The sequence below is a fragment of the Talpa occidentalis genome, unplaced genomic scaffold (assembly GCF_014898055.3).
Source record: "Talpa occidentalis isolate TD23 unplaced genomic scaffold, MPIMG_talOcc4v2.1 talOcc4.5, whole genome shotgun sequence".
NCBI lineage: Eukaryota > Metazoa > Chordata > Mammalia > Eulipotyphla > Talpidae > Talpa > Talpa occidentalis.
In genome coordinates, this window is record NW_023604861.1 from 127,393,360 (window position 1) to 127,420,144 (window position 26,785).

A 26,785-nucleotide genomic window follows, 5' to 3' on the forward strand; every position below is an offset into this window, starting at 1 on the left:
ATTGGGCATGAGGCATTGGAAGACTGGATAAGTATCAGGGAAAAGTAAAGTGAAAGAGGATGAAGGCTATAGAATGAGAGGGTTAAGTGAATAAAGCAAGAATTAAAAGCTCAGATGCCAGAAATCTGCAGTGAAGGCATAAAACTAAATACAAGGTCACGCTTATTTATTGTCAGGGCCACCATGAATAAATCCCATTCTGTTCATGGCCCTCAAGTGGATACATTGATCTTGTGAGTTGTTGAATTACAACTCCATTTGAATTAACAATGCTATCAGTCTTTCATGGGAAGGCTAGAGCAGTGGCTGGGAAAGAGGAGACTCTGATAACTATGTATGTATGTGGAACGGATGGAAGGAAAGGGCTCAGACCCCCCAGCTTTTGCAAAGGCTCCCAGGTGTCCCCTTTTCCAATGTTCGAGAACCTACTATGTCAAATTGTGACAAGAAGTAAACTTACCATGACCAAGGGTGATATGCAGAATCAACAAGTGGTTAATCACTTGTGGGTAAACTCAAAAGGAATTTTTTAATTTTCTTAGGACTACTGGACAAACCTGGGGAGAGTACCCGGGTGTGGATTTTAAGAGTACCTTCCCAAGGAGGCACAACTTAATTTAGGGAAAGATCGAATGAATTGAGACAGACATTTGGCAAGGTAGCTATTATTTTTATTGGATCTTTCCAATAATACTTCTTAACATCTGGGGAAAATAATTTGTAATAAGTATTAATACATGATATTGTTACTTCTTAATTATCATACTGATACTGAACTCAAAAGTGAAATTTATTACAGATTCTTTCTTAGACATAGTACAATTCTTGAGTGCCTTCCTTGGTCCTCACCCTGAATGATTGCTGCTGAGGGGTGGCTTCCTCTGAAGCAGTCTCCTTTTATGTCCTCTTTTACCAGGAGGGTTAGGGTATGTGCTCCTTGGTTGTTAAAAGCTTCTGAAGATGACAGGAGAGAAGTGTTAAATGAGAGGCTTGTGAGAGCAGAAAAAGTTCCTCCGCCCAGCACAGCTGATGCCCCTGCAACTCCTGCCAGTGCTGGCAACTCACCTCGCAGGCAAGGCCCCGTCTAAACCTCCTGCCTCAGTCTCTCCTTATTCCATCTGGATTCAGACACAGGCAGAGATTTGGGGAGAGTCAATCCTTTCACAGGTGGGATACATCACTGACGTGTGATGATTTGGGAGCCCTGCTTTTAGATGTCAATATGTCTGGAGTACTAATGTACACTAGGATTATTGTGAGTTAGGAAAAATGAGATTCCTTTCTGCACTTCTCTTTTTAAACCTCTCACCTTCACTAACAGCTGACAGATGACCCTCTGACTTCACTGAGAAGAATGAAGGAAACATAATTTAAAAGCCTCCTTACAAAGTTCACCAAAAGCTTCATCTACCTCCATGTATCTGCTTTCCTTCCCCTCACAATGGACGGGCTATCCTGCCCTCCTGTCTGCCCTTCAGGTCCCGGGTCCCATCTCTTTACAGGTGAAGAGAAGAGGCGGGAGGGGGAGTGGATGAGGGAATGGAGATATGCCAATATCTCTTAAGTAGAGATAATGAGAAGGATTCTCAGAAGAAAAGATTTGGTCAGAGGTCTGAGTGAATTGAGGGAGTCAGGTATGGAGTCATTCTGGAAAAAGAATGTTCCAGACAAATGGACTGGCAGAGACAAATGCCTGAGATAAGAGTGAGACAGGCCTGTTGAGAACACCAGGAAAAGCCAGCGAGGATGGAGGACAGCGACTGTGGAAAGAAAAGCAGGAGACGGGGTTTGCAGAGGCGGCAGGTGTCCAACCATACAGCTGGTTAGAAGCCACGATTAGGAGTTAGAATAAGATCCAGTGTCAGAAGAAGCCATTCGAAGACTTTGAGGAAGGAAAAAATCTGGCCTAATTAACATTTTTTTTTAACTATGGCTGCTGCATGGAGAACTGAGTACACAGGGGTGAGAGCAGAAGAGGGAACCGTCCAGGCGGCCAGTGCTCTAGGCTGGGCCAGAGCGCAGAGACGGAACTGAAGCCTGCAGTGAGGAGCAGAGAAGCGCAGGAGCCAGCCCAGCCCAACGCCTTTAGCAGAGGATGCGTGTGAAAGTACTCACTTCCAAAAGCAAATCAAAGATGACTTCTAGAATTTTGTCCTGAGGCATCCTGGTCGGATTATGGTGCTAGCCGATGACCCAGTGGGAAACTGGAAGGGAAGCAGTTTGTACCAGAAGGACAGAAATGCAAAAGTAAGAAATAATCCTGTCTGGGCCTAGTTAAATTCAAGATACATGTAACCATTACAACAACACATGAAGAAGGCTTACAGGGTATGATTATAAAACAAGTAAATTTGTTTTCCCTCTCTATCCATTTAAACCTCTTCTGGTGGGGGTACTTATTCCCCGACCTCACTTCACCCGCTGTCTTTTCTTCACTGCACCCATTACCACGCACATGATAAGTCTGGTTGTTTACTACCAAGTCTCCTGCCCCCCACACACTGTCTGACTCAGAGTAGGAGCTCGTTAACGTTTTGGGGGAGAAAGCAAGCAAGCACGTGGGAGGACACTAAGACATGACAATGAAAGGAGCTGACCCATAAAAGAAAGTTTTAGTGCATTTTCCCTAAGTGAGTAAAAAAAAGTAGTTTCCTTAGTCCTTAGGGGGTAAAGACCAAGAGGATGAAAGAAAGCTGCATACACAGAAACCAAATTACTCCCACGTTGATTTTAACTGGGAGATGGGGCTGTGACTTCTCCAAACCCACTCCTCTGAGAGTCTGTGCTCCAGGCCTGGCATACAGGGAGCGGAGACAGGAACTGAGGGAGAAGTGGCACTGAGTCCTGGAAGCCACAGTCCAGGCTGCACTGTCAAAGGCCACAAGTTGAACCATAGTTACCTGAGAATGAGAAGTCTGTGTTCTGTGAACCCCTGCATTTTACATTTGGGACTTTTACTTCTTAAATTCTACTTTAATTTAGTATATAGTCCTTCTGAGAATTTTCAACATTATTGGTTGAATTAAGGAGAACAAAGTTTTGGGCCTAGCTGAGGTGTGCTAAGAGGTAGAAATGGTGGAGAGACAGCAGGACAAAAACAGAAGGAAGGGAGCTGAGGAAATCCTCTAGTCCACCCACCACGGGGCACCTCATGTATTGCTCCAGGGACTACTCTCTCCATTCCTCTAGGCTTCTCTTTCTCTCCCTACCTCTGGGAGCGGGGGGATGCACTGACCCATCTCTTCCTGGAAGCCTGCTGTACAGAAAAAAAATTCCCAGCTGCTCAGATTTTGATATCAGCAGTTGCCACATTGTATATTGCAAAATGGGACTAGCCCGGCTCTCACCGCATCCTGGTCCTCATCCCTTTCCACCTCCAGGCTGAGGCTCAGGGAAGAAAAGTGCCCTTCAGAGTTGGCCTCCTTGGGACTTGGGTTCTTTCCCTCCTGATAGCATAGAGGTTCTTTTTCCAAAAAAGATGACCCTTTATTTCTAGAGGGAAGAATCAGGAGAGAATTTTCTTATCAACTCAGTTGTAGCATTTAATACTTTATTTACATTTGAAATTGTTGAGTTCTATATGAACTTACAAAAAGAAACCCAAATAAATAACATTACTTTGCTCCAGTAGTTTTTTCCATCTGAAAGGAAAGGTGCCACCTCACCCAGACAAAGCAGTACAGGCTGTAAGAGGCTATAAGAGAATCTGGGATACACCTCAGCCCTGATGCCAGCAATTTAAAAGGAGGGCAAAATACAGCAAGCATCCAAAATGATGTAAGTTTAAAGCTCTCAACTATTGGGCTTACCCATAAACAATAGCTTTTTCTTCTTCCTGAGATGCCAAAAGATGAGGTGCTCTCACTGAGGGTTCCACATCAAAGCTACACTCGTTAAAATTCACTTTCACTTTTAACCTTGAACAAAATAATATGTGTGAGGGTGTTTTGAAAGCTATACTACAGAAATTATTGTTACACATTGACTGTAATTACATCGTCCACAATACTACTAAATATTGGTATATTCTAGTATATATACTATTGTATATTCATGGGTATTAAGAGTTGCTAAAACCATGAGGGAGATTGTTTACTGAGAACCAAGAATCAGCTAGACAAAGTTTAAAGTACTCTCTATTCACTGAGAGCTTATACTCTAATGCAATAAGGAGCCAGCGAGATTGTGACACTGACAAGCAGAACTACAAAACTCTTTTCCCCAGAGAGAATCCAAACACGAGGGTGGTGAATGTCAAAAGTGTGGGCAGCTGGGCTCGCAGTGGTGGGCAGAGCACAGGAGAAATAGATTTCAGGGAAGATGCAATAACAGGGCTAGCAGGACACGAGCCCTGTCCCATCTGAAATGTGGGGACACTAAACTGAAGATTGCCACAATGAGCCTAGACCTTTGGAAGGAGATGAGGTGGGCCCCAGGTAATGACTGTGTCAGAGAGGGAGAAACAGAAGCAAATACTTCTGTTTTCCCAAATTAGGTGAAAAGAACACCCAAAAATAAAGTCAAATAATAGGAAGACAAAGGAATCCACTGTCAAGAGGTAAATCAACAGAACCAGATTCAGAAATGAACCTATTGTTGGGATTATCACATAGCAAATTTTTTAAAACTATCATGCATATGTCAAAGACATATTAATATGTCACCTTCTAGTGGGAAGGTGAACATGTATAAACAGATGGATATTTTCAGGAGAAATGAAACTATGTGAAAATGCAAATAGAAATGCTAGAAATAAAAATCATTACATCAGAGATGAAGAATTCCTTAGATGGGCTCCAGTATATGGAACAAAGCTAAAGAAAAATTCACTTGATGGGCTGATCAGCAGAAGGGATACAACTGAGGAGAAACTCAGGAAGCTTAAAGATAGGTCTATAGAAGCTGTCCAACTGCAATACAAGTAGGGCGGGGAAATGAAATACAAAGGACAGGTATCCAAGAACTGGGGAGCGATGGGTCAATATGAAATTATCTCACATATATATCACTGGCGTCTCAGAAGAAAACACAAAGAATTGGGATATAAGTGGGATAAAACAAAGAATGGGATATAATATTTGAAGTGAAAGTAGACTAAAATTTACCAAAAAAAAAATAATGAGATATCAAACCACAGATATAAAAATCTCAGCAAGCCCTAAGAAAGACAGAAAGGAAAGGAAAACAACCCCCCTCACACACACAACTAAACACAGTATAATTCAGCAAATAGAAACCAAAACAAAGAGAAAATCTTGACAGTATCAAAAAAAGTATCACAGAGAACGAAGAGAGGAATTACAGTAGATTTCTCACTGAAAAATGAAATTTTTAACAATCATAACAGACAAAATTTGCATCACTGTCTTAAAGTTTTCCATGAGATTCCACAATATTTTTAATTATATTAACTGTTACCTGCTCCTTTTACAAAATTCACTTTCTATGTAGCATTTAGGCACTTTAAGCCACTCATTCGGAGTCATAAATTGCCTTGAATTAGAAATTCTCGGGAATCTGGAAAGCAGTCTGGCCTTCTCAACCTCTTTAAATTCTTTCATTGTATATATTTTGCCTGCGAGAAGATTAAACAAAATTAGCACCCCTAAATGTAGCTCCCATTGTTCCTGGATATGAAATCACATAACAATTAGGAACTAAGTACCATTCTCACACTGAAGAAGAGTTCTTTTTTCATCATCCTTGTCAAATTGTACCTTTTTCAAAGGGTCACGAAGTGGTGGGATGGTGACCTAGAAGAGAAGCGCTCCTTAAGGTCTGGGTTGCAGGTGTTTGTCAGTCTATTCTATGCATGAATGTATGGCTCCACTGCCAGAAGAATCAAGAATACATTATCTACACACCAATAACCTAACCATTAAATATATTTAACACATTACAAAGAGACGTGTTACCACTACCTTTTTAAGCAAGGCCCTGCAGCCAAGAAAACATGATTCATTCTTGGGCCTCCCCGGTGGCGCAGCAGTTGAGCGCTGGGTTGCGAAGCTGCCCGCAGCCTCTCCAGCACCGGTTCGATCCCCGGACACTGGGTGAGGGGTCCCACATGGCGCGCAGACCTCTCCTGCCACCCGCTGCTCCCCTCAGCAGTGTGTTTCGTCAGTCTGTCTGTTCTGCTACTTGCTCTGGTTCTGGTGAATTCTCTCACCCTCCCAAGCTTCTGACTGTACCCAGTGCTTGTATAAATAAATAAATAAATCTTTAAGAATAAACAAACAAACAAACAAAAACATGATTCATTCTTGTTTGAAAAGTATTTTCAAATCACTGTGGCTATCTTTTGGCAATATGAATGAAAACAATGTATAATATTTAACTCTGTAGTTCACTTCTAGCAAGTTATCCAAAGGAAAGCTTAAGAAATAAATAGCCGTTGGGCCTCCCCGGTGGCGCAGCGGTTGAGCGCTGGGTTGCGAAGCTGCCCGCGGCCTCTGCGGCGCCGGTTCGATCCCCGGCTGCTCCCCGGCCACCGGAGGAGGATCCCACATGGTGCGCGGACCTCTCCTGCCACCCGCTGCTCCCCTCAGCAGTGTACTTCGGTCCTTCTGCCTGCTCTGCTCCCCGCTCTGGCTCTGGTGAATTCTCTCGCCCTCCCGCGCTTCTGACTGTACCCAGTGCATGTATAAACAAAACAAACAAACAAATATAATAAATAAATAAATAAACATGCCTCTATTAAAAAAAAAAAAAAAAAAAAAAGAAAGAAATAGCCGGGCCTCCCCGGTGGCGCAGCGGTTGAGCGTTGGGTTGCGAACCTGCCCGCAGCCTCTGGGGCGCCGGTTCGATCCCCGGCTGCTCCCCAGCCACCGGAGGAGGGTCCCACATGGCGCGCAGACCTCTCCTGCCACCCGCTGCTCCCCTCAGCAGTGTGCTTCGGTCCTTCTGCCTGCTCTGCTCCCCGCTCTGGCTCTGGTGAATTCTCTCACCCTCCCGCACTTCTGACTGTACCCAGTGCTTGTATAAACAAAAAACAAACAAATAAATAAATAAACATGCCTCTATAAAATTAAAAAAAAAAGTCATTTATAAAAAAAAAAAAAAAAAGAAATAAATAGCCACAGGATGCCCACCATAATGTAATTTATAAGCAATAGATCCAAATAGATCCAGATGTTCAAAACAGGGAATATGTTTTTTAAAATGATGGTATAGAAAGATGATTAAATATGCTCTGCTATTTCCAATCATGTGACCCTGGACAAGTAATCTACCCTATCTGTGACTCTCCTGCCTCAACTGTGAATTATTTCATATATAGCACTGAAGATGAAGTAAAATGAAAAAAAAAAAAAGTCAACACTTGGTTAAGCCCCCGTTATAAGTCAGCTGCCATTAAGAATAGAATATCATGTGATGAGTAAAACTATATGTCTACATTTATTGACAAAGAAAGAAGTAAATCATAAAAAAAAAAAAAAAAGAAGTAAATCATAAACTATTGAGGAAAAGAAGTACATTATAAATCCCAATGTATGGTATGTGTGTATACACACAAAAAGAACTCTTAAAGTATACTCAGAAAATGTTAATGAATTAATTCTGGGTAAAGGAATTATGAGTAGTCTTTTCTCATTTATCTATGATGAAAATGTACTATTTTTGTACATTTAAAAGTTTATGAAAACCTATGAAATTTCTAAAACTGACCTCTTATCCAATTATTAAACAATATTTTCAAAATTTACAGATATTTAACTTACTTTGGCCTTTGCCTTTTTTGTTCCTTCCTAAGATACGATAATGGTTAACTCTTCTTAAGATGTTACAGTACTCTTAGAGAATCACTAAAGATCTATTCACATATTTGGGCTGCTCAAAACAACCAACCACATAATACAAAAATTAAAATAAGAAATCTATCCTACCTTCAGAAAACTGGGATCCTCTTTAGTCATATAAAAAGGATCATACTCTTTTGGATCATAATGTTCTATAAATGCAGTTCCCTATAGGAAGGAAATAAAACCACACAGAAGAAAAGGAAGTTCACAATAAATTTTGAGCATAATAGTACTCAAGAGTCAACAACATGAGTGACAATGCAAGAGGGAAAGGAAGACTGAATTTGAAATTAAATTTAATTTATCCAAATAACAAATGTTAAAGTAATGGAAGGATGCTACTTAAACTATGCAAAATTTTTAATTGAAAATGTCAGAACATTAAAATATTTGGCATTATTTTTAAGGATTAGTAGTCAAATATCTAGGATCTCTTTTAAATGCCAGGAGAACAGAACTATTTTATAGCTTTGAAAATAATCAAATTCCAAAAGAAAAAAACCGGGCCTCCCCAGTGGTGCAGCGGTTGAGCGCTGGGTTGCGAAGTTGCCCTCAGCCTCTGCAGCGCGGGTTCGATCCCCGGCTGCTCCCCCGGCCACTGGAGGAGGGTCCCACATGGCGTGTAGACCTCTCCTGCCGCCCGCTGCTCCCCTCAGGAGAGTACTTCGTCACTCTGTCTGTTCTACTCTCCGCTCTGGCTCTGGTGAATTCTCTCACCCTCCCACGCCTCTGACTGTACCCAGTGCTTGAATAAATAAATAAATAAATAAATCTTTAAGAAAAAAACAAACGGACAAAACATATATATAGCCTAAACCTAGCATCAAAATTTTTTAAATGGTATTTTAAATTAATTTAAAATTAATTTAAAATTTTAAATTTTAAATTAATAATTACATGGCGGGGGGAAGAGAAGAAAACTGGTTATAATATACACATTGAAAGCCAGACCAAAGCCTCTTCCTCCATCCTTTCCAAATGCTCTGGATCTGAGAAGGTAATTGTTATAACAGAGTCTAGATTAGCCATATCTGAAAGAAGGGGGCATGGTGTTTGGATGATATACCCTTAATTTTTAAACCAACTGAAAAGAGTATCAAACGATCTCTTAATACCTGTTTATTCACATATTTTAAAAAACCATCTAATTCTTCTCTTCTCCTATTTTTAATCTTCTTATGTGAACAAACTTTTTCTATAATTTTCTTCTGGAGAGGATTTGCCACATGGTCAACCCATCTTTTGTATAATATCTCCTTTCTTCTTGTATTTAAGAAGTCATGATGTTTCAAATACTTATCTAGTTCCTAGTAAACAGTGATAGAAAAGACAAATATATTATCCTGAAGTTTTTTTATTCTAAAATTTAAAAAGTCTTTATATTCCTAGGAATAACCTACAAAATCATTATCAATTCAATCATTTATTTGGCTTCTACTGTGTGACACACACTATACTGGAAAGGAGTACGAAATGAATGAGACACAGCCCTGCTCTCCTTGGGGATACAGACCACATGTCTACAAAACAAGGGAGAAGGAATAATATAATAACACGCACACACACACAAAAGACATGAGATAGACAGTAACTGAAGACACAGAAGAGAGGAAAACTATTTTGCAGAGTTTTAAAAGATTTCCAGTTTGGTGATTCCTCAGAAAGTTAAACAGGATTATTATATGAACCAGTAACTTTATTCATAGGTATATGCCCTAGAGATTATAAAACAGGGATTCAAACAGATACATGTACACCACTAGTCATTATAGTATTATTCACACTAGCCAAAAGGTGGAAACGACACAAGTGTTCAACAAGAGATGAATATATAAACAAAATTTGGTATATAAACACAACAGAATATTATTCAGCCATAAAAAGGGATGAAGTTCTGATATATGCTATAATGAAGAACATTGAAAGCAATATACTAAGTAAACCAGATACAAAAGGTCAAATGTTATAGGATTCCACTTACATATCAACAAAGTAAATTGGAAGCTAGGGACTCGGGTAATGAAATGGTTTTGGAAAGACAGTGGTCAAATTTGCACAAAAAGTTAATAAAATTAATGTCACTAAATTGCACACTTAAAGTAGTTACTAGTGGCAAATTTTATATTATCTGTATTACACTATAATGAGAGAAAGGGTTACATTTAAAAAAAATAAAAAAGATTCCCTAGGTGAGAGACATTTGGTATGAGTCCTAAGGAGTGACAAGTTATCTAGGAAGAGAAGGGATGACAAAGAATAAGGAATAAAAAATATTCGCTGAGAAAAAAAAAAAAAGACAAGCATAAAGAGGCAGAATTGTCTACAACCTGGTCTGAATGACAAGTAACACACAAATTCCATTCTCTGAATTTTCTAAAATTTTTTATGAGGACATACTACATCAAAGTAAAAAAAATTAGCTTTGAGACATTCTGTAGCCAATTCTTACCTTAATTGCATAATTTTCTCTATATAATATGGAATGAAAAGCTGCATCAATATCTTCTTTAGCTAATGCCTAAAACAACAAAATGAAAATTTGAAAATCAAATCATAAAACAATTTAATTATTAGTGCTACTTGGACTCACAATGTTTATGTGACACACACATCCCTGAAAGGTCTCCATGAATTTTTCTACCTCAACTCATACCATCAAGTACTTTTTTAGAGAGTATTTGAACTTTTCTCTACTACTCTCATAGTAAGGCAAAAACAACCACTCAGATAATAGAGATTTTGAGTAACAACATGGTCAAATTACTAGGTAGAGTAGCTAGACAAGTCCTACCTAATTTTTTTCCTACACTTTCCATCTTTTTTTTCACATCCTATAAAATGCTTGTTACCTTTATGGTTTAAAATAGATATAATCAGTCCTCTATTTGAATTCATTTAGTCATGAGTGGTACAGAAGACAGATGAACCCAGCTGCATCCCTTAAATGGGATGAGTGGGAGTCTGGGGAGGCTAGGGTACCTAGAGTTCACAGGACAGAGTACAAGAGGGAAATGTGAGGCAGAGAAAGAGCTTTGGGCATCTGCTGAATGCTAAACACTATATGCATGGAGGGTAAACTACCCAAGGAAACTCTGGGCAAAGAAACACCTGAAAGAATCAGGAAGAACAATCCCTAGAGATCACATGGCCCGGCGAGTTATTCCTCTCAGTATCAGCCAGAGTAAAAAACCTCACGGTTTGCAAAGCATAGACTGCAGAACTCAGAGGGGTTTTGAATAAATATGGAAGAAAAATTAGCCACACGCCAGTTGCTGCTATAATCCTCCCTAACAAAGTTTGCAGGCAAGATCTGAAAGGATCAAACTGTGTTGAAATAATTTAACTAGATCTCAGAACAAAGTTCAATAATAATTATGGGAAATCTCAACAAGGTAAAATTCATAATATCTGGTATCCAATAAAAAATCACCAGGCATGCAGAGAAGGACAGTTTCACCAAGGGTGAAAAGGAATATCAATCAAAACTACTTCAGAAATGGTAGATAATAAAATTATTAGGCCAAGCTATTAAATGTTTAGAGACAGGGACAATATAAAAACGACCCAACTAAATAAAACTCCTGGGAATGAAAATTGTAATATCTGAGATGAAAAAATACACCAGACAGGCTTGTCAGTGGATATGATGCTACAGAAATAAACTTATAACAATAGAAGCTGTTCAAAATGAAAAATGGGATGGGGAGTCAAAAAAATTAAGAGTATCAGTAGGCTAATATACATGTAATTATATTTCCCAAAAGGAAGGTAGGCTAGAAAAACAAATTGAAGAAATAATGGCTAAAATTTTTCCAAATGTGTTGGAACTATAAGCCCACGGATGCAAGAAAATCAGTGAGTTCTAAGCAGTGGAAACACTGGTACCCTCCCCACAATGGTACAGACACTGTGGTAAACAGTTTGTGGCTCCTCAAAAAGTTAGAGTTCCTATGTGACCCAGTTAACTCTACTCTTAGGTTTCATATCCAATAAAGAATAGAAAAAAATCATGTTCACACAAAAACTTCTATACAATGTTCATAGCAGCATTATTCAAAATAACTCAAACTAAAAACAACCCAAAAATCCATCCATTGATGAAAAGAGAAAATGTGCCACCTCCAGATAATGGAATATTATTTGGTCATAAAAAGGAATGAAGTACTGATACCTGCTACAACATAGATGAACCTTAAAAAAATTATGCTAAGTGAGAGAAGTCGGTCATTAAAACCTGCATATTTTATGATTTTATTTGTGTAAATTGTCCAGAATAGACAAATCTGAGAGAAAGTAGATTAGTGGTTACCACAGGGAATTAAGGAAATCGGGGCGTGACTGCAAAAGAGTATGGGATTTCTTTCAGAGTAATGAGTATTTTGGAATTAGATAGTAGTGATAAATGCACAACCCTGTGCATATACCAAAAAACACTGAATTGTACACTTCAGTGAATTTTATGGTATGAGTATTGTATCTCAATAATAAAAGCTCAATGATAACAAACATCCCAACTAAAATACAGACAAAATATTTGAACAAATACTTCACCACGAAAGATAAATTAAATAAAATGAAAGACAAAAGATGTTCAACATCACTTGTCATTCGGGAAATACAACTTAAAACTACAATGAGATGCCACTATAAATCTGTTACGATATCTCAGATTTAAGGACTGGGCACACACACCCAAAAAATTGGCTGGTATGGGAGGGAAATAACTGAAACTCTCAAATACTGCTAGTAGAAATGTAAAATAACATAATCACTTTGGCAGTTTCATCAAAAGTTAAATTCATGTACCATAATGACCCACCCATTCTACAATTAGAATGGGAATTAGAGAAATGGAAGCATATGTCCACACAAAGAATTGTGAGTGAATGTTCCTAACAGCTTTATTTTAATAGCTAAAAATTGAAAACAATCCAAATGTTCATCAACAGGATGGACAAACTGGGGTATAAAACATTTAGGGAAGAAAAGGAAGGAAGTATGGATACAGGCAACAACATGAAAGAATAGCACAATAATTATGCTGAGTGAAAGAAGCCAGACAAAAATAATACATGCTGTGAGATTACATTTGTATACAAAATTTTGAACGCAAAATTAATTATAGTAATAGAAACCAAATGGGGGGTGGGCAGGCAGAGGGAGGAATTACAATGGGACACACGAGGAAAATCCAAGTATTGGATATTCACTATCTTGGTTATGGTGATTTCATGTGTGACTACAAGTTAAAATTTATCAAACTGTACACTTTAAATGCACGCAGTTTATTGTATATGAGGCATACCTGCATAAAGCTGGTGCAACTAAAGCAGTACTTGAGAAACTTGATTTTGTTATATTAGAAAAGCTAATGTTAGCACTGAGCTTAAGAAGACAGAAAATGGAGTGCAAACACAAAGGAGAAAGGAAGACACAATAAAGACCAGAATAAAATAGACCACATAGAAAAAGATACTTAGCAGAAGCCACTTCTCAATGCAAGTAGAAAATTGAAAATGCCAAATTATTATACCTCCATAAAAGAAACTGGCTGTGGCTCCAACCATTCTTTTGAGCTTTTGGGCTTGAGCAGTTTGTCAGTTACCAGATCATCACTGTCTAAGTTTTCCATTGTAGTCACAAATAACAGAGTCCCTAGAAAAACTAAAAAATTAGCTTTCTTAGTAAGGAAACCTCACAATAATCTTATTTTCCTTTCTGTTTAATCAATGATCATGGTTTGTAACCATGAACAGGCGCGGTTCCGACCCAGAACACCAGCCACGCAGGTTTCCCCTAGCAGCAGGCCCCCGCCACAGGCTTTGCTGCTGCCTTCAGAGCCCGCCCAAGGGGGGCGGCCCCCTCCGCACCCCCCTCGCCCCAGGACTTGCACGACCGCCCACGATACAGGCCCGCCGAGGGGCGCGACAATGATCAGCCTGTCTGGAGGCGCTGGGTTTGCGGTTTCCAGACCTGCGCGCGCGAGGGGCGGGGTGCAGCCAGGGAGGGCGGGGTGCAGCCAGGGAGGGCGGGGTGCAGCCAGGGAGGGCGGGGCGCAGCCAGGGAGGGGCGGGGCGCAGCCCGAAAGGGCGGGGTGCAGCCAGGGAGGGGCGGGGTGCAGCGAGGGAGGGGCTTTCGGGCAAAACGCGCCAGTTCCCCCGCTCGGGCCCACAGCCCTCCCCAAGGGCCGGGGCTGGGCGAGGAGTCGCCTCAGGGCTGGCACCCGCCGTCCGCTCTCAGCCCCCGCGCCCCAGCCCCCCGCCCCCGGAGGGGCGCGCGGCTCGCGCGGGCAGGCGGCGGGGTGCAGGCCGCGCGGGCACCTCAGCTCCCGCGGCTCCCGACAGCGCCCGCGGCCGGCGGGGCCCTCGGAACGCGAGCGCGTTCGCGTCCAGTGTCTTCGGCCTCAGCCCCCTACGGCGCCTCCGCCGCGGCGGACGAAAACGAGTCCGCGCGCGGGGGCAGGCGGGAGACCCCGAGTTCGCGGGGCCGCGCCCGCCGGGCCCCTGAACCCAGCGCCGCCAGTGCCGCGGCCTCGGCGGGCGGGGAAGGACACAGAGGCGGCGCCGTTGGCCGGTCGAGGAGCCGCGGCCTGCCTTTCGGTGACGGGCAGTCGTCGCGGCCAATAGCCGGGCGCGTCCGCCTTCCGCCCCGCCCTCCTCGCCCGTGGACGGGCGGCCGGCGCTCGCGGTGCCTAGCCTGAGTCGGGGCCCCTGTGCGGGTCTCGGGGTCTCCGTCGGGTCTGGGCCTCGCTGCTGCTCCAAGCCCCGTGAGCCGCCTGCGCGTCCCTCCAGCCATCAGGACGGGGCGTTAACCCCGTCCTCGCCCGCAGTCCCGCCGCGGGGCCCGAACGCCCCGTGGGCCAAGCCAAAATGGCGGGAAAGGGGTGTCCGCGCGCCGCCCCGAGGAAGGAGCTTGTGGAGGTGGCCCCGATGAGCACAACCCTAGAAGTCGAGTACTTGTGGGGAAAATGTGGTTTTAAGTGTCCTAAAAGGGGTTTTTAGTGCCCTTGGACGAAATTGGGCAGTTGATAGTTGGTGTCCACAGTTGGGTTGATGCCGGTCGGCTTGGTGGTTTTCCAATCCCAGCAGGGCTTTTTTTAATTTTGTTTTTTAACCGCGATTGATGCTCACACCACTGACTGACAATTATGAGTCTGTGTTTCCATGTTCTCTGTATAACCTGCTTGGTGTCGACTGTGATTTTCTATGATTCTGTTTTTCTCTTTGAGTATTGGTGGACACTGGAGGAGTGACCACCATTTTTATTCTTCATCTTTTCAAAGTATGCAGGGGGATGTCCAGAGTACCCTAGGGACAATTGTATTGAGACCTTTCAAAGGCTGGCCACAGCAAATCATTTCAACTGTGGTTCCCTTTTTCAGATCTGAGGGAGCATGAGTCACTTGCAGAATTTGCTGTTAGATACCCTCCTAGGGACAAAGCATGTGGACAATGCAGCCCTCATCAAACTCCACGAGCGGTCCCTATGTGTAGCATCACCTGGATTTAATGTAAGAATAAGCGAGTTTGGGCCTAAGAGTTTTAACTGAACTCTTTCTGTCGATATTTTCGGTTTCTGGATCATATGATGCCTGTCACAACTACTCTGCTGTTGTGATGGGAGAGCAGCCATTTCACAACACATAAAAGAAGGGTTGTGACTTACCCAATAAAACTTTATTTGTGGACACAAATTTGGATTTCATATAATTTTCACATTTCACAAAATATTATTCCCCCCCCACTTAAAAATATAAAAACTATTCTTAATTTGCAGGTCTACAAAAACAGGCAAATGTGACTGCCTGCCTTAATTTGCCAAATCCTAGTCTATTCAATCTCCTTAGGTAATGCCTGGTGATGTCCGGACGCTTGTGAATGGATTCGCCAAGAACCCTTTGCAAGCCCGAAGACAAGGGTTGTATTTCAAGGAACAGGATTACAAATGTGTCCGAGCAGATGATTATTCTCTTTATGCTAAGAATGTAAGTGTTCAAGATTTGAAGCGAGCTGGTTAAAACTATAATAATTTGACTCCAATCTGTGCCCTTCCTGAACTATCTATAAAACAAGCTGAGGCCATTTGTGCAGTGTTAGAGACAGTCAGCAGCAGGAAGGCATAGGGTCTGGTTTTGAAAATCTTTCATTATCAAAGCTATCAACTGAACCTTGCCTGAGCTGTTTCTCTCCACTACATTCATCCTCCATAGTCTATGTTCTCCTCCTCCAAAAGATCTCTTTTTGTGGCTTATAAGAAATTAATAAAGAGTTCAAATTCACATTTACTGGATACCCTAAATTATGGGCTAGACATACTTCATCCCCATCATAAATAAGTAGCCTCATTTTACAGATGAGGACACTGAGGCTTACAAGGTGAAATAACTCTTCCGTAGTCATTCAGCAGATATGGAATGTTGGGTTTCCAGCCTAGTCTATCGGATTCACAAATGTGTTCACACTAAACTCCATTACTAAATTGCATCACATCCATTGTTTACATTCAAATAGGGAATGTATTACAATCCTTCAGGTAACGTTTGGGAAATACACAGGGTGTTGTTAACAACAATTCAAAACTTTCTGAGGGAACATGAGTAAAAAGGGTAGAGTCCAAAAACAAAACAAATAAAAAGGGCAGTGTCCAAAAACAAATATATAAATATATGGAAGTCAGAAAATTAAGTAGACTATGAGACTGCATCATAACTGCCAGTCCTGTATTAGAACATGAGAAGGGCACTCTGTTTTGTTCTTATCCAGGAGAACACTGGTGTGATTGTTGTGAAGACCAATCTGTATCTTCTGGTAGCAACTTACACTGAGGGGATGTTTCCTAGTGTCTGTGTGGAAGCCACAGAGAAGTTGGGTAAGTTTGTCTCCTGGTGCCTGTCTTCATTCTTTATGGTAGTCAAGTCTTCTCACTGAAAGCCACAAAGACCCAATTCAAAGCAACTAGGGCAGAAAGGGGAGTTCTGGAGAAGGACAATAGGGTTACTTACACAACCACTGGAAGGATGGAATGCAGCTAAGCCAGAGGAAAATGGATTCCAGGGACTGGCACAAGGCTATAACTCATTACTAATCTCTCCTAAGAAGACTGGGTTTGTTCCATGAAGTACCACCACAGCAACAGTACAAGCACACACAAATGGATACATTTACAGACCTTCCCAGTTGTCACAGTTCCCTGGTATGGATTATCACAAACCATGCAACACAGTTGGCAGTGAGGTGCTCTAGAATAAACTGGACTGCGTCAGTGCAGGACACAACTCAGGATGACCTCCTTATGTTGACAATTAAAACCATCTTTTTGAGAAGAATTTGAAAGAGATCATTTCAGTAAGGTAGGGCATTCAGAAGGCAGAACAGAGACATGTAGATTGTCTCTAATTATCTAGTTAAAGTTATCCGGAAGTAAGGCTGGGGAAATAGACAATTAGATTGTCAACAGCCCGGACTGCTGGCAGCTAGCACCCAGGGCTAATGCTCCATATCTCCTGTGGAGAGAACCAGAGAAGTTGGCCAGGCCACTTTAATGTAGGTTCTGTGACTGGCACTAAAGTTTGGGAGTCTTGCTAGGACACAAAAGACTTCAAATAATGTTACTAGTTAGAAGGACAGAGGTGACATCATTCCAAAATTCCCACTGCTTTGAGAAGGGATAGGCGTCTTGGAAGTGGTTGGATGCTTATGAGGATGAAGCATGCTGATAACTACTCAGGAGCTAATTACTTGTCTCATTATTTACTTCCATTTCCTTGTTTTAATTACCTTCTCTCAAAAATTACACCTGATCATTACAGAAAATTTGGAAAATGAGGAATTATGACTAGTTAGAATTGTTTTATTTTTATTTTTATTTTTTTAAAGATTTATTTATTTATTTTTACAAACACTGGGTACAGTCAGAAGCGGGGGAGGGTGAGAGAATTCACAAGAGCCAGAGCAGACAGAAGGACCGAAGTACACTGCTGAGGGGAGCAGCGGGCAGCAGGAGAGGTCTGCGCGCCATGTGGGACCCTCCTCCCGAGGCCGGGGAGCAGCCGGGGATCGAACTGGTGCTGCAGAGGCTGCGGGCAGCTTCGCAACCCAGCGCTCAACCACTGCGCCACCAGGGAGGCCCAGAATTGTTTTATTATGAAAGATTCTAGGAGCATAATTGATCTGTCTCTCCACCTAGACTCTGAAAGCATAACTGGGTCAGAACTATCTGGCCATCCTTATATCTCTTGTTTCTAGCATGGTGCCTAGCAAATGGTAGCTGTCACCAGCATTTGTGGAATGAATGATATCATTCATTCATGAACAGTAATTTACTGCTCATAAATTATAACCATGCTATATTTTCTTCCAGGAGAATATCTGAGAAGAAAAGGAAATTGAGTCATCAGAGGACTATGAAAGGCAAATTTTATTATTTTTAGAGGAAAACTATAGATCCTAAAGATAAAGTAATGCCTTATTTTGTGGTTGAAAAACACTGAGAAGAAATATTGAAAAGATATGAATGAATTAAGGGAACAATTTTCCTTATTTTAAGAAATCGTCTTCTTATAATTTAATCAACTTTACTTGTTCTTTTTTTTTTTTAAGTGTCAGTCATTGGCCTCCAAGATTTCTGACTGTGTCTCCCTCACTTCTTCCTGGTCCACACAACTTATTATGGCCAGTGAATGCAAGCTTCCCCACAAAAGGGTTTAGCTCCTCTTGGGTAATAATCAGGACAATAGGGTTTAGAAATTAAGGATTTCACTGTGACACAGGAATGGGTGCCATTTTCCCTGGCCCCATGTTCATGCCATTGACATCTCAGATGGCATGGAGTACAACTCCCAGCATGTCCATGAACTGGACTTCCTGAAAGGAGGCTGCTAGAAAGGAATGAGGAGTTATTTGGAGGTTGAACTTGGGGAAGGACTGAAGCCATGTGGACAGGTGGGCTCTTCAAAGACAATGGCAGCTGTCATCTTGACCTGGCGGATTCTCCAGCTTTGAAGGCATGGTGTGAATTTCAGGTTTCTCCTCTCCCAGCATCCTGAGTCCTACCCAACCTAGTGCTTGTTTTTCCCAGCCAGGAGAAAACTCATTCTTCTGGCTGCTCACCTCTGGGATCAAGGAGGCATTTGCCTGTTTGGGGAGGGTCGATTTCAGAGTTTGACTGGCAGCCTCTCCCCTACCCCTCTTTTCCCTGGGAACCTCTCCCCAGTTAAAGATCTTTGAGCACACTAGAGTGATCACTTTCGTTTGTGCCTGTGGGTGGCTGGACCTTTTTAAAAGAGGCAAAATGGGGGTTTTCCCTTAACAGTTTGGGGTCCCTGAGCACCCCTCGGTTTCACCCAGTTTCAGTAAGACTCCTTTCACTTAAAATGCCAGCCATAACTTCTGGGTCTCTGCAATGCCCACACATCTGTCTGTCTTGGCTACAAACTTGGAATTCTCTTAAATCTACCTCAGGTTTGATAATTTGCTAAAATGATGCAAAAGTCAAGAAAGTACTATATGTATGATTACAGTTTTATTATGAAGGCTCCAACTCAGCAAGAGTACAGTGGAAGGCAGGGTATTAGAATGGGTGGACAGGGTCACAGAGCAACCAGGCATTTTCTGGCAGACCACCCTCCTAGCACATCAGTGTGTTCACTGACTGTATAGCCCCCTAAACCTTATTGTTTCAGGGAGTTTATATAGGAGTTCATTAGAATACATAATTGATTAAATTACCCACCTACTGATTGAATTCAATCTCCATTTCCTCTTCCCTCCACAGACCTCAGGAGTTGAGGCTGAAAGTTCCAACCCTCAAAGCACCTGGTTGGTTCCTCTGGTGGCCAGCCCCAATCCTGAAGCTCTTTAGCCCCCCATTCCCCACCAGGAGGCATGTCATTAACATGAATAACAAAAGACACTCCTCTCTCTCAAGAAATACCAAGAATTTTAAGAGCTCTGTCAGGAACCAAAGACAAAATATGTTTTTACTATACCATATCTGGCCTTAAAGTCCCTGCTGTGGAAATGGGTATATCTTACTATCTCAGCCAGACTGAAGATTAACTACTGAGTTAATCACAATCATCCCATCTTGTCCTCAGTCCTGGCTTACCATTTGGTTTTCCATGTAGATCTACCTATAAATGATTAAGGTCAGTTCTCATGCCAATGATGGCTCCTTGTAAATCAGCATATTGACACCTGGATTTTATGACTCAGTTATGTCAATTGCACTCCCATTCTCCCTATGCTAACAAACTGAGGTTTCACACCCACAAGTTAGAAGATCTGGCCTGGGGCCTCCCCAGTGGCGCAGCGGTTGAGCGCTGGGTTGCGAAGCTGCCTGCGGCCTCTGCGGCGCCGGTTCGATCCCCGGCTGCTCCCCGGCCACCGGAGGAGGGTCCCACATGGTGCGCAGACCTCTCCAGCCGCCCGCTGCTCCCCTCAGCAGTGTACTTCGGTCCTTCTGCCTGCTCTGCTCCCTGCTCTGGCTCTGGTGAATTCTCTCACCCTCCCGCGCTTCTGACTGTTACCCAGTGCTTGTATAAATAAATAAATAAATCTTTAAAAAAAAAAAAAAAAAAAAAAGATCTGGCCTGGACAACAGTGATCTCTAAGCTTCTGAAGGCACCATGAAGTCTCTTGCTGCTCACCAGATGCCCAACCAGCCTTTTCTAGACACACCCACTGCTGGAGACCTGCTGGGAGCCTTTTCCATAAACCTCCTCCAGGCAAATGCCTCACTATCTGGAGCCTTCCTGTGTAGGACATTCCAATTGTTTCCTGTGATTCTCATGACAAATTTCTAATTGGGCTCAGTTACTCAGAAAAAGCCACAGAAGCGACCTTTGGGTGGTAGCTCCGAGGAACCCGTGGAGGTTCACAGAGAGCATGTGATCTCCAAACTAAGGAAATTTGTGTTCTGGTGGTTCACACACTTTAGCGGGGTCACACAGGCATGAGTAAATTTAATGATTCACTTTTCCCCATTCATTTCATTTCCATTTTTTCCCATTTCTATTTCATTTTTTCCATTTTTCCTATTCATTTTCATTTCCATACACATTTCATGTATTTTCCTAAAACTGATCTGCTCTGATTGAAGAGTCATGCCATTCTACATTCATGCCTCCCCTTCCAAGCTCCTTCCCCCAGTATACAAAAGAAAGGCATCCTATCATTCAGCTGCAGTCTTGCTGTATTGCTTGACTTGGAGTATAAGAACTGTGAGTGCAAAGGAAAGGAAAACTCCAGATAATTTTCAAATGTGCTGAACTCTCCCATCCTCTATTGTCAAAAAACGCATCATGTGTGATGGGTTGTGCCATGAGAATAAAGCAAAAAGCATCAGTGAGAAATAGTGAAAAATTTGTATCGTAATTCTTCCAAGAGAAGAGGATCCATGTCTATCTATATAGAGAGTTGCCGCAAGGACACCTATTAACATGATTATTCGAATTGAAAAATGAGAAAACCTTTCTGACAAAGTAATTTCATGAGGTTGATTAGTTTAACAACATAGGCTGGCTTTGCCAGCAAGAATACCACAGATGACTTCATAAATGAGTTAAGTCTGCAGCTCCAAGATGTTTATGAAAATATATTTAAAGCACTAGATAAAGTAAGTGGATTTGATCCCCCCAAATTGTCTTAACCAAATATATTTAAACATTTGTACTTTCCAAATATTTGCTGAGTACATCAATTTAAACAAGGTGACTCTAAGTGAAAAAATAGCAGATATAATTAATACTCATTTGGCAAATCTTCACAAAGCTTTGCTGGAATAATCCCAGAAGCTGAGAACCTGAATCACTCTTATGACTGGATAACAAATTCTTTATAGGTTGAGTGGTTTCTAACTCTTTGCTTTCTACAAGATTGAAGGAAGACCTATTTAAATAAGTTGTGAGCTAATAGAGCATTGAAAATGATTTTTTTGATGATAGATCATTATATGGTTTTTATCATATAACTCAGTGCAAAAAATTGGCTGACATTCCTATAATGAAATTTTTTCTTTCTCATCTGATTTATGCAAATTAGATTTCTCAGAGCTTATTTATAAAAATGAAAAATGGGAAGAGAATGTTGAGGTCAGTCTCATTCTAGCAGTAAATAATATTCATCCACTGATATAATTTTTTGGAAAAATTCAGTTTCATCAACAACATTAAGAAATGTCTTTCCGGGCCTCCCCGGTGGCGCAGTGGTTGAGCGCTGGGTTGCGAGGCTGCCCTCGGCCTCTGCAGCGCAGGTTCAATCCCCGGCTGCAGGTTCAATCCCCAGCTGCTCCCTGGCCACCGGAGGAGGGTCCCACATGGGGCGCAGATCTCTCCTGCCGCCTGCTGCTCCCCTCAGCAGTGTACTTCGGTCCTTCTGCCTGTTCTGCTCCCCGCTCTGGCCCTGGTGAATTCTCACCCTCCCGCGCTTCTGACTGTACCCAGTGCTTGTATAAATAAATAAATCTTAAAAAAAAAAAAAGAAATGTCTTTCCAATAAAATTTTACTTTTTATGTTCAATATTAATATTCAAAATACTTTAATATAAAATTTTATTTTAAATAATGTTTTTTAAATCAATTGTGGACTAAAAATATTGTAATGATAATTAAATCCAGAAGAAATTTAACTTTTAGAGCCCTGTGACCACAGGAAATAATTTTTTTTAATTAATGTCAGTTAATATTTATTTTTGCTGCAGATGAGAATGATCAATAAGCATAAAATATGGTAGGATATCATTCTAAGCGGCCGAAATAGCTCAGTTGGGAGAGCGTTAGACTGAAGATCTAAAGGATATCATTCTATGAGAAATGCAGAATGAAAACATGAGTACTAAGAAGAAAAAAAATGAAATTTAAAAGCTTCCAACTGTTAAAATAAAATTTGTATATTTTTGTGGATGATTATACTTATTAAATTGCTCTGAAATCTGGATTCCACCTGATACATTTAAATGACTGGTGTAAGAGTATAAAATATCAGTATTTATGGCCAGAAATAATTCTTACATTTAAGATGAAATATTTTAGATAACAATTTTAAAATGTGAAGGGGACAAATAGTATTTGAAAATACTTTGTCAATTGAGAATAAAACGATTGCCTAGAGTAAGAAAAAAGTGTCTTGGGTCCTGAGCCATGCAGATGGGTGCCCAGGAGACAGTGGGGGCAGGTGGCCAAATAGGCAGCCCTCTGAGGACAGGGGTGGACAAGGCTGACTCCAAGCCCTTCCTCCTGAGCCTTCTAAACCCCTGCTCCTAAGATCTGTACCACCAGCCTCAGGATTTTGCACCCACAGAGAGAGGGGAGGAATTGCCCAGAGAAAATTCTGTAGGTATGGAAGCTGGTATGGTACCCAGAGGTGGAATGCCCCCATCTCCTCAGCATAAACCTTCTGACCTCATGCTGTTCTAGAACCATGAGTCACCACTGAGCTATGTGCAGCCCAAGCTTGGGCTTGGTCACCAGGGAAGCTGCTGTCTCAAGGTGAATCAGCAGAACTGAGCACAGAACCCTTGGGGAGAGGGGTGCTGGGAGCCCACTGGACATCTGGAATGGATTATCTCCCACCTGCATTTGACTTTCAGGATAAGCAACAACAAATGCACCCTCAGATTGGTAGGGCTTCAGGGACACATGCTTCCACCCCACTCCTAACACAGAAGATCTTGTTTGTTCTGCTAAAATGTGGAGCTTTGGGGAGATCCTTCAGAGGCCAGTGATTCCAGGAACTGAATACTGCCACTGCCATAAGGCATCTGAAAATTATGACCTAACCCCAAATTTGGATCTTGACAGAAATTGAATCAGAGTAGCAGATGCTGTTTTAAGAAAGGCAACCTATTTTGTTGGGTTTCCAGCACACCTATTAGCTGATGTCAGTGCACCCAGAGATGGAGAAAATCTATATGGCACAAGGGAAACCTCATGCTCCCTGACCATTCTGCAGCAGCCCGCCTTCTGCAGTGAGGCTCAGCTCTTCCCCAGTGTCCTACCCTGAAGGCTTCAGGTGGGAGTGATAAGGAGACAGGCTCTCCTTTGGATCCTAACTCAGGAGCCCCAGGGCCAGCTCTGTGATCTCAGACAAGGCATTTACCTCTCAGAATCTCAGTTTTCCCATCTGAAACGGGGTCTTTTAACCTGCTTGCCTCTGTGGGGTGCTGAGGCTCCTGTGAGCATAAGCACATCCATGTCCCCCAACCTGAGGACTCTCCCTAACAGACACCCATCGTCTTTAGGGTCCTCCCAGAGGTGCTTTGGGGGCTCCTGTCCCTCACCTCCATCCTTTCCAAAGTCCATGCTGCCCCTCCTCTGCCCACCACAGGGCTGGCACAGAGCGGGGCGCAATATGCTCATGCGTGATTTCCAAACATGATTATCTCTGTTTAGGGCAGGAGCCGGGACCAGCAACCAGGGTTCCCACAGCTGCACAGCACCCCCCACACCGTCTGCCCTTGGTGCAAGGAAGAAAACGGGTCACTCACGCCTAGGGTTGGGGCCGGAGGAGGGGTTGTTTCCCTCAAGGACCAAACCTACGCAATGAACATTATGAGACTGCTTGGATAATATTTTTCTTAAATGAACAAACACATAATACACCCACATCACAGGCAAGGGCCTGTAGATCCCTTCCTCTCAGAACATAAAAAAGTCACTCCCAGAGTGGGGCCTGCAGTGGCAGGTTGCACCTGAGGCAGGAGGTGAGGCCCAGCCATCCCAGTTCTCACTGAGAGACTCCCAAGGGGGATGGCTCCAAGTATGCCCTGTCCTTCCTCCTTGGCTTGGCCTTCCGGGGCCTCACCCCTCCCCCCCCACCTCCACCCCTCAAGACCCTGGAAAGCCTAACTCTCCCTGGACAGGGAATATCACAGAGCCCTACTCTTCCCTGGACCCCGCACATTATAGAATGTTTCTGCTCCAGTCTTGCCCAAGACTTGAATCTGTTTCTTTCATTCCAAGCCAGCTCACCAGTCCCTCTTTACCCACGTCGGGGATTTAGATAGAACAGCCTGACACTGAGAGTTGAGAGGGGCCTGGAGTGAGCAACGGGCTGGTGGAGGCCCATGGTCCCTGGTGATCCTGATTTGGGGAAGGGGGTTCCTTTCTGTGAGCCACTTTTCATTTCTTTCCTCTATTGCTCAACCCCTGTGTCCTCAGATAAGATGTAAGGCGCACTTTGACCAGCCGGGAGGACCAGAAAACCTTTACATAAAGGAGGTGCCCAAGCCCAGCCGGGAGAGGGGTAAGTCCTCCTGAAGGTGCTGGCCGGTAGGGGCGAGGGAGGGGGGATGGGAGGGGATGGGAGATGGGGAGGATGGGTGGGCGCTGAGCCAGGGGCTCTCAGGCTCTATGTCAGACTCAGGAGAGGATCTTCCCTCCCTGAGCCGGCCGGGGGCACCTTCCACGCCCGCTGGAGAGCCGCACCTGCAAGGAAGGAAAGTGCAGTTTGTTGAGGGCCCACTGTGTGCCCGGCGCTGTGCTAAGCGGACTCTTCCACTGCACCCTCCCAGGGACCAAAGAGATGGGTACTTTTGTCTCCATTTCAGAGATGAGAAAAATAGAATAGCTGCCAGTAAGCTGCTCCAGCCAACCCCCTGGAATTTACTCCCTTCCTCTCTCCGCCCCTGCATCCCTTTCCTCATCTGCCCCACGCTAGGCAGATCCGCTTGGTCTCCTCCGCATCACTCCTGCTGCCACCCCCGCCCAGGCCAGGGTCCTCGCCTCCCTGGGGCTCGCGGCGCCCCCTGCAGACCTTTCTCCGCAGACCAACGCCCGGAAGAAACGGAAACCAGGGCCCGCCCGCTCCCGGCTGGGTCTCCCCCCGCCGCGCCCCGCCGCCCCCCGCCGCGCCCGGGCTTGCAGTCTCGAGCCTCGGCTCCCTGGAGCTCGCTGGATTCGCCCAGGGCTGCTCGCCGTCCCCTGCGCGGAGCCGCGGCGTCGCCCGCCCCCCGGAGCCCTGCAGACGCCCGTGAGCGTCCGGCTCCGCCGCGCCTTCCTCGGCGTGGAAGCCCCTCCAGGGGGCGCGCTTCAGGCGGCCGCGCTCTGGTCACATAACCAGGGGCCGTCACCACCGCGGGGTCCCCGCCGCTCCTCACACTGAAGGGAAAGTTCCTTTTCCGTGAAGGGCGAGGACGCCCAAGCGAGGACCGCGAGGAGAGGTCACCTGCCCCGGGTGCGCGCGGGCGCGGGGGGGGTCTTCCACCCGGCGACTCCCCGGCAGGGCAGTCCAGCCCGGCGGTGTCTGGAGACTTTGCTGTCGCGGGCTGCGGGTATCGAACAGTAAAGGCCAGAGATGCGGCTGAACATCCCCCAGGACGGTCTTCGCGGGAGTCGTCTGTCCACACTGCCGCACCCGTGCGAGGGGAGAGGCCCGGTGGGCTCTACGACCTGCACATTGCCCGGGCGCCTCTTCCGGGGGACGCTCCCCGCCCCCAGGAACCCGGGGGCGCGGCGCGGGTCCCCGCGCTCAGCCCGGCCGCGGGGCGCGGGGCGCGGGGCCGACGCCGGGAGGGGGGCGCCCGCCGGGAGCTGGGGGGCCCCTGGAGCGGGACCTCGCGCCCCCGCCGCGCCGAGGGACACCGGCTTCGGGAGCTCCCAGGACGGGAGAAGCCGACGTGCCGGGGCCGGCTTCGCGCTCCGAGGCCGCCGGAGGGGGGCGGGCGGGGCAGCCCCACCCTGCGCGGCCGGCCGGCGACCCCTCCCGCGCCCCGAGCGAGGCGCCCGGCCCGGATGGGCCCCCGAGGGCCCGGGAGTCCGCAGGGCGCCGCGCCGGGGGGCGGCCGGAGCCAGTGGGTCTCTCACGCCGGCGGGTCGGGAGGGCGAGTCCCACTCGAGCGCCGGGGACCTGCCGCCGCCGGCCGACCTCCACCTGCTCGGCACCTTCACCCCGACGCGGACACCCGCCCCTCCGCGCGGCGCGGCGGCTGCGGAAGCGGGGGCGGGGCGCCAGCACGGGGGCCGGGCCGGCGGGGCGCGGAGAGGAAGC

The 26,785-nt window shown here is 44.5% G+C and overlaps 2 protein-coding genes and 1 long non-coding RNA gene across 13 annotated transcripts; 2 read left to right on the forward strand and 1 right to left on the reverse strand.

Moving 5' to 3' along the window:
* Window positions 1-657: 657 nt before the first annotated feature.
* On the reverse strand, window positions 658-14,541 carry LOC119259505 (protein FAM228B). 6 transcript variants are annotated; one of them, XM_054701319.1, is made up of 11 exons: window positions 14,499-14,541; window positions 13,336-13,466; window positions 10,252-10,320; window positions 8,918-9,109; window positions 7,887-7,967; window positions 5,666-5,753; window positions 5,419-5,575; window positions 3,810-3,917; window positions 3,348-3,492; window positions 2,116-2,204; window positions 916-954 (listed from the first exon to the last, which is right to left on the reverse strand). In XM_054701319.1, the coding sequence occupies exons 2-10, from the start codon at window positions 13,432-13,434 to the stop codon at window positions 2,142-2,144; spliced, it is 1,002 nt and encodes a 333-aa protein (XP_054557294.1). In that variant the 5' UTR covers window positions 13,435-13,466; window positions 14,499-14,541; the 3' UTR covers window positions 916-954; window positions 2,116-2,141. The 6 variants fall into 6 exon arrangements, with proteins under 6 accessions (XP_054557292.1, XP_054557294.1, XP_054557295.1 ...); XM_054701320.1 differs by lacking the exon at window positions 14,499-14,541 and adding an exon at window positions 14,396-14,415; XM_037528424.2 differs by lacking the exon at window positions 14,499-14,541 and adding an exon at window positions 14,123-14,176.
* Window positions 14,383-20,107, forward strand: PFN4 (profilin family member 4). Of its 6 annotated transcripts, none has more exons than XM_037528429.2 (5): window positions 14,383-14,401; window positions 15,184-15,312; window positions 15,649-15,786; window positions 16,565-16,670; window positions 18,162-20,107. In XM_037528429.2, the coding sequence occupies exons 2-5, from the start codon at window positions 15,196-15,198 to the stop codon at window positions 18,188-18,190; spliced, it is 390 nt and encodes a 129-aa protein (XP_037384326.1). In that variant the 5' UTR covers window positions 14,383-14,401; window positions 15,184-15,195; the 3' UTR covers window positions 18,191-20,107. The 6 variants fall into 6 exon arrangements, with proteins under 6 accessions (XP_037384326.1, XP_037384325.1, XP_037384322.1 ...); XM_037528428.2 differs by lacking the exon at window positions 14,383-14,401 and adding an exon at window positions 14,454-14,489; XM_037528425.2 differs by lacking the exon at window positions 14,383-14,401 and adding an exon at window positions 14,499-14,568.
* Window positions 20,108-23,233: 3,126 nt separating this feature from the next.
* Window positions 23,234-25,521, forward strand: LOC129146852 (uncharacterized). Its single transcript, XR_008554133.1, has 3 exons — window positions 23,234-23,418; window positions 24,958-25,042; window positions 25,457-25,521. It is a non-coding gene; the product is annotated as an uncharacterized LOC129146852 (long non-coding RNA).
* Window positions 25,522-26,785: the final 1,264 nt, after the last annotated feature.

Bases quoted from the DNA above. Each gene is read 5' to 3' on its own strand.
- LOC119259505 (XM_054701319.1), bottom strand. From the start codon at position 13,434: ATGGAAAACTTAGACAGTGATGATCTGGTAACTGACAAACTGCTCAAG. The intron at 7,968-8,917 runs GTATTAAGAGAT...TCCTTCCTATAG, and splicing joins TAAAATATGTGAATAAACAG to GGAACTGCATTTATAGAACA. The intron at 2,205-3,347 runs GTGAGAGCCGGG...CTTCCCTTCCAG, and splicing joins GGGATGAGGACCAGGATGCG to TTTCCCACTGGGTCATCGGC.
- PFN4 (XM_037528429.2), top strand. From the start codon at position 15,196: ATGAGTCACTTGCAGAATTTGCTGTTAGATACCCTCCTAGGGACAAAG. The intron at 15,787-16,564 runs GTAAGTGTTCAA...GTTCTTATCCAG, and splicing joins ATTCTCTTTATGCTAAGAAT to GAGAACACTGGTGTGATTGT. The intron at 16,671-18,161 runs GTAAGTTTGTCT...ATTTTCTTCCAG, and splicing joins GGAAGCCACAGAGAAGTTGG to GAGAATATCTGAGAAGAAAA.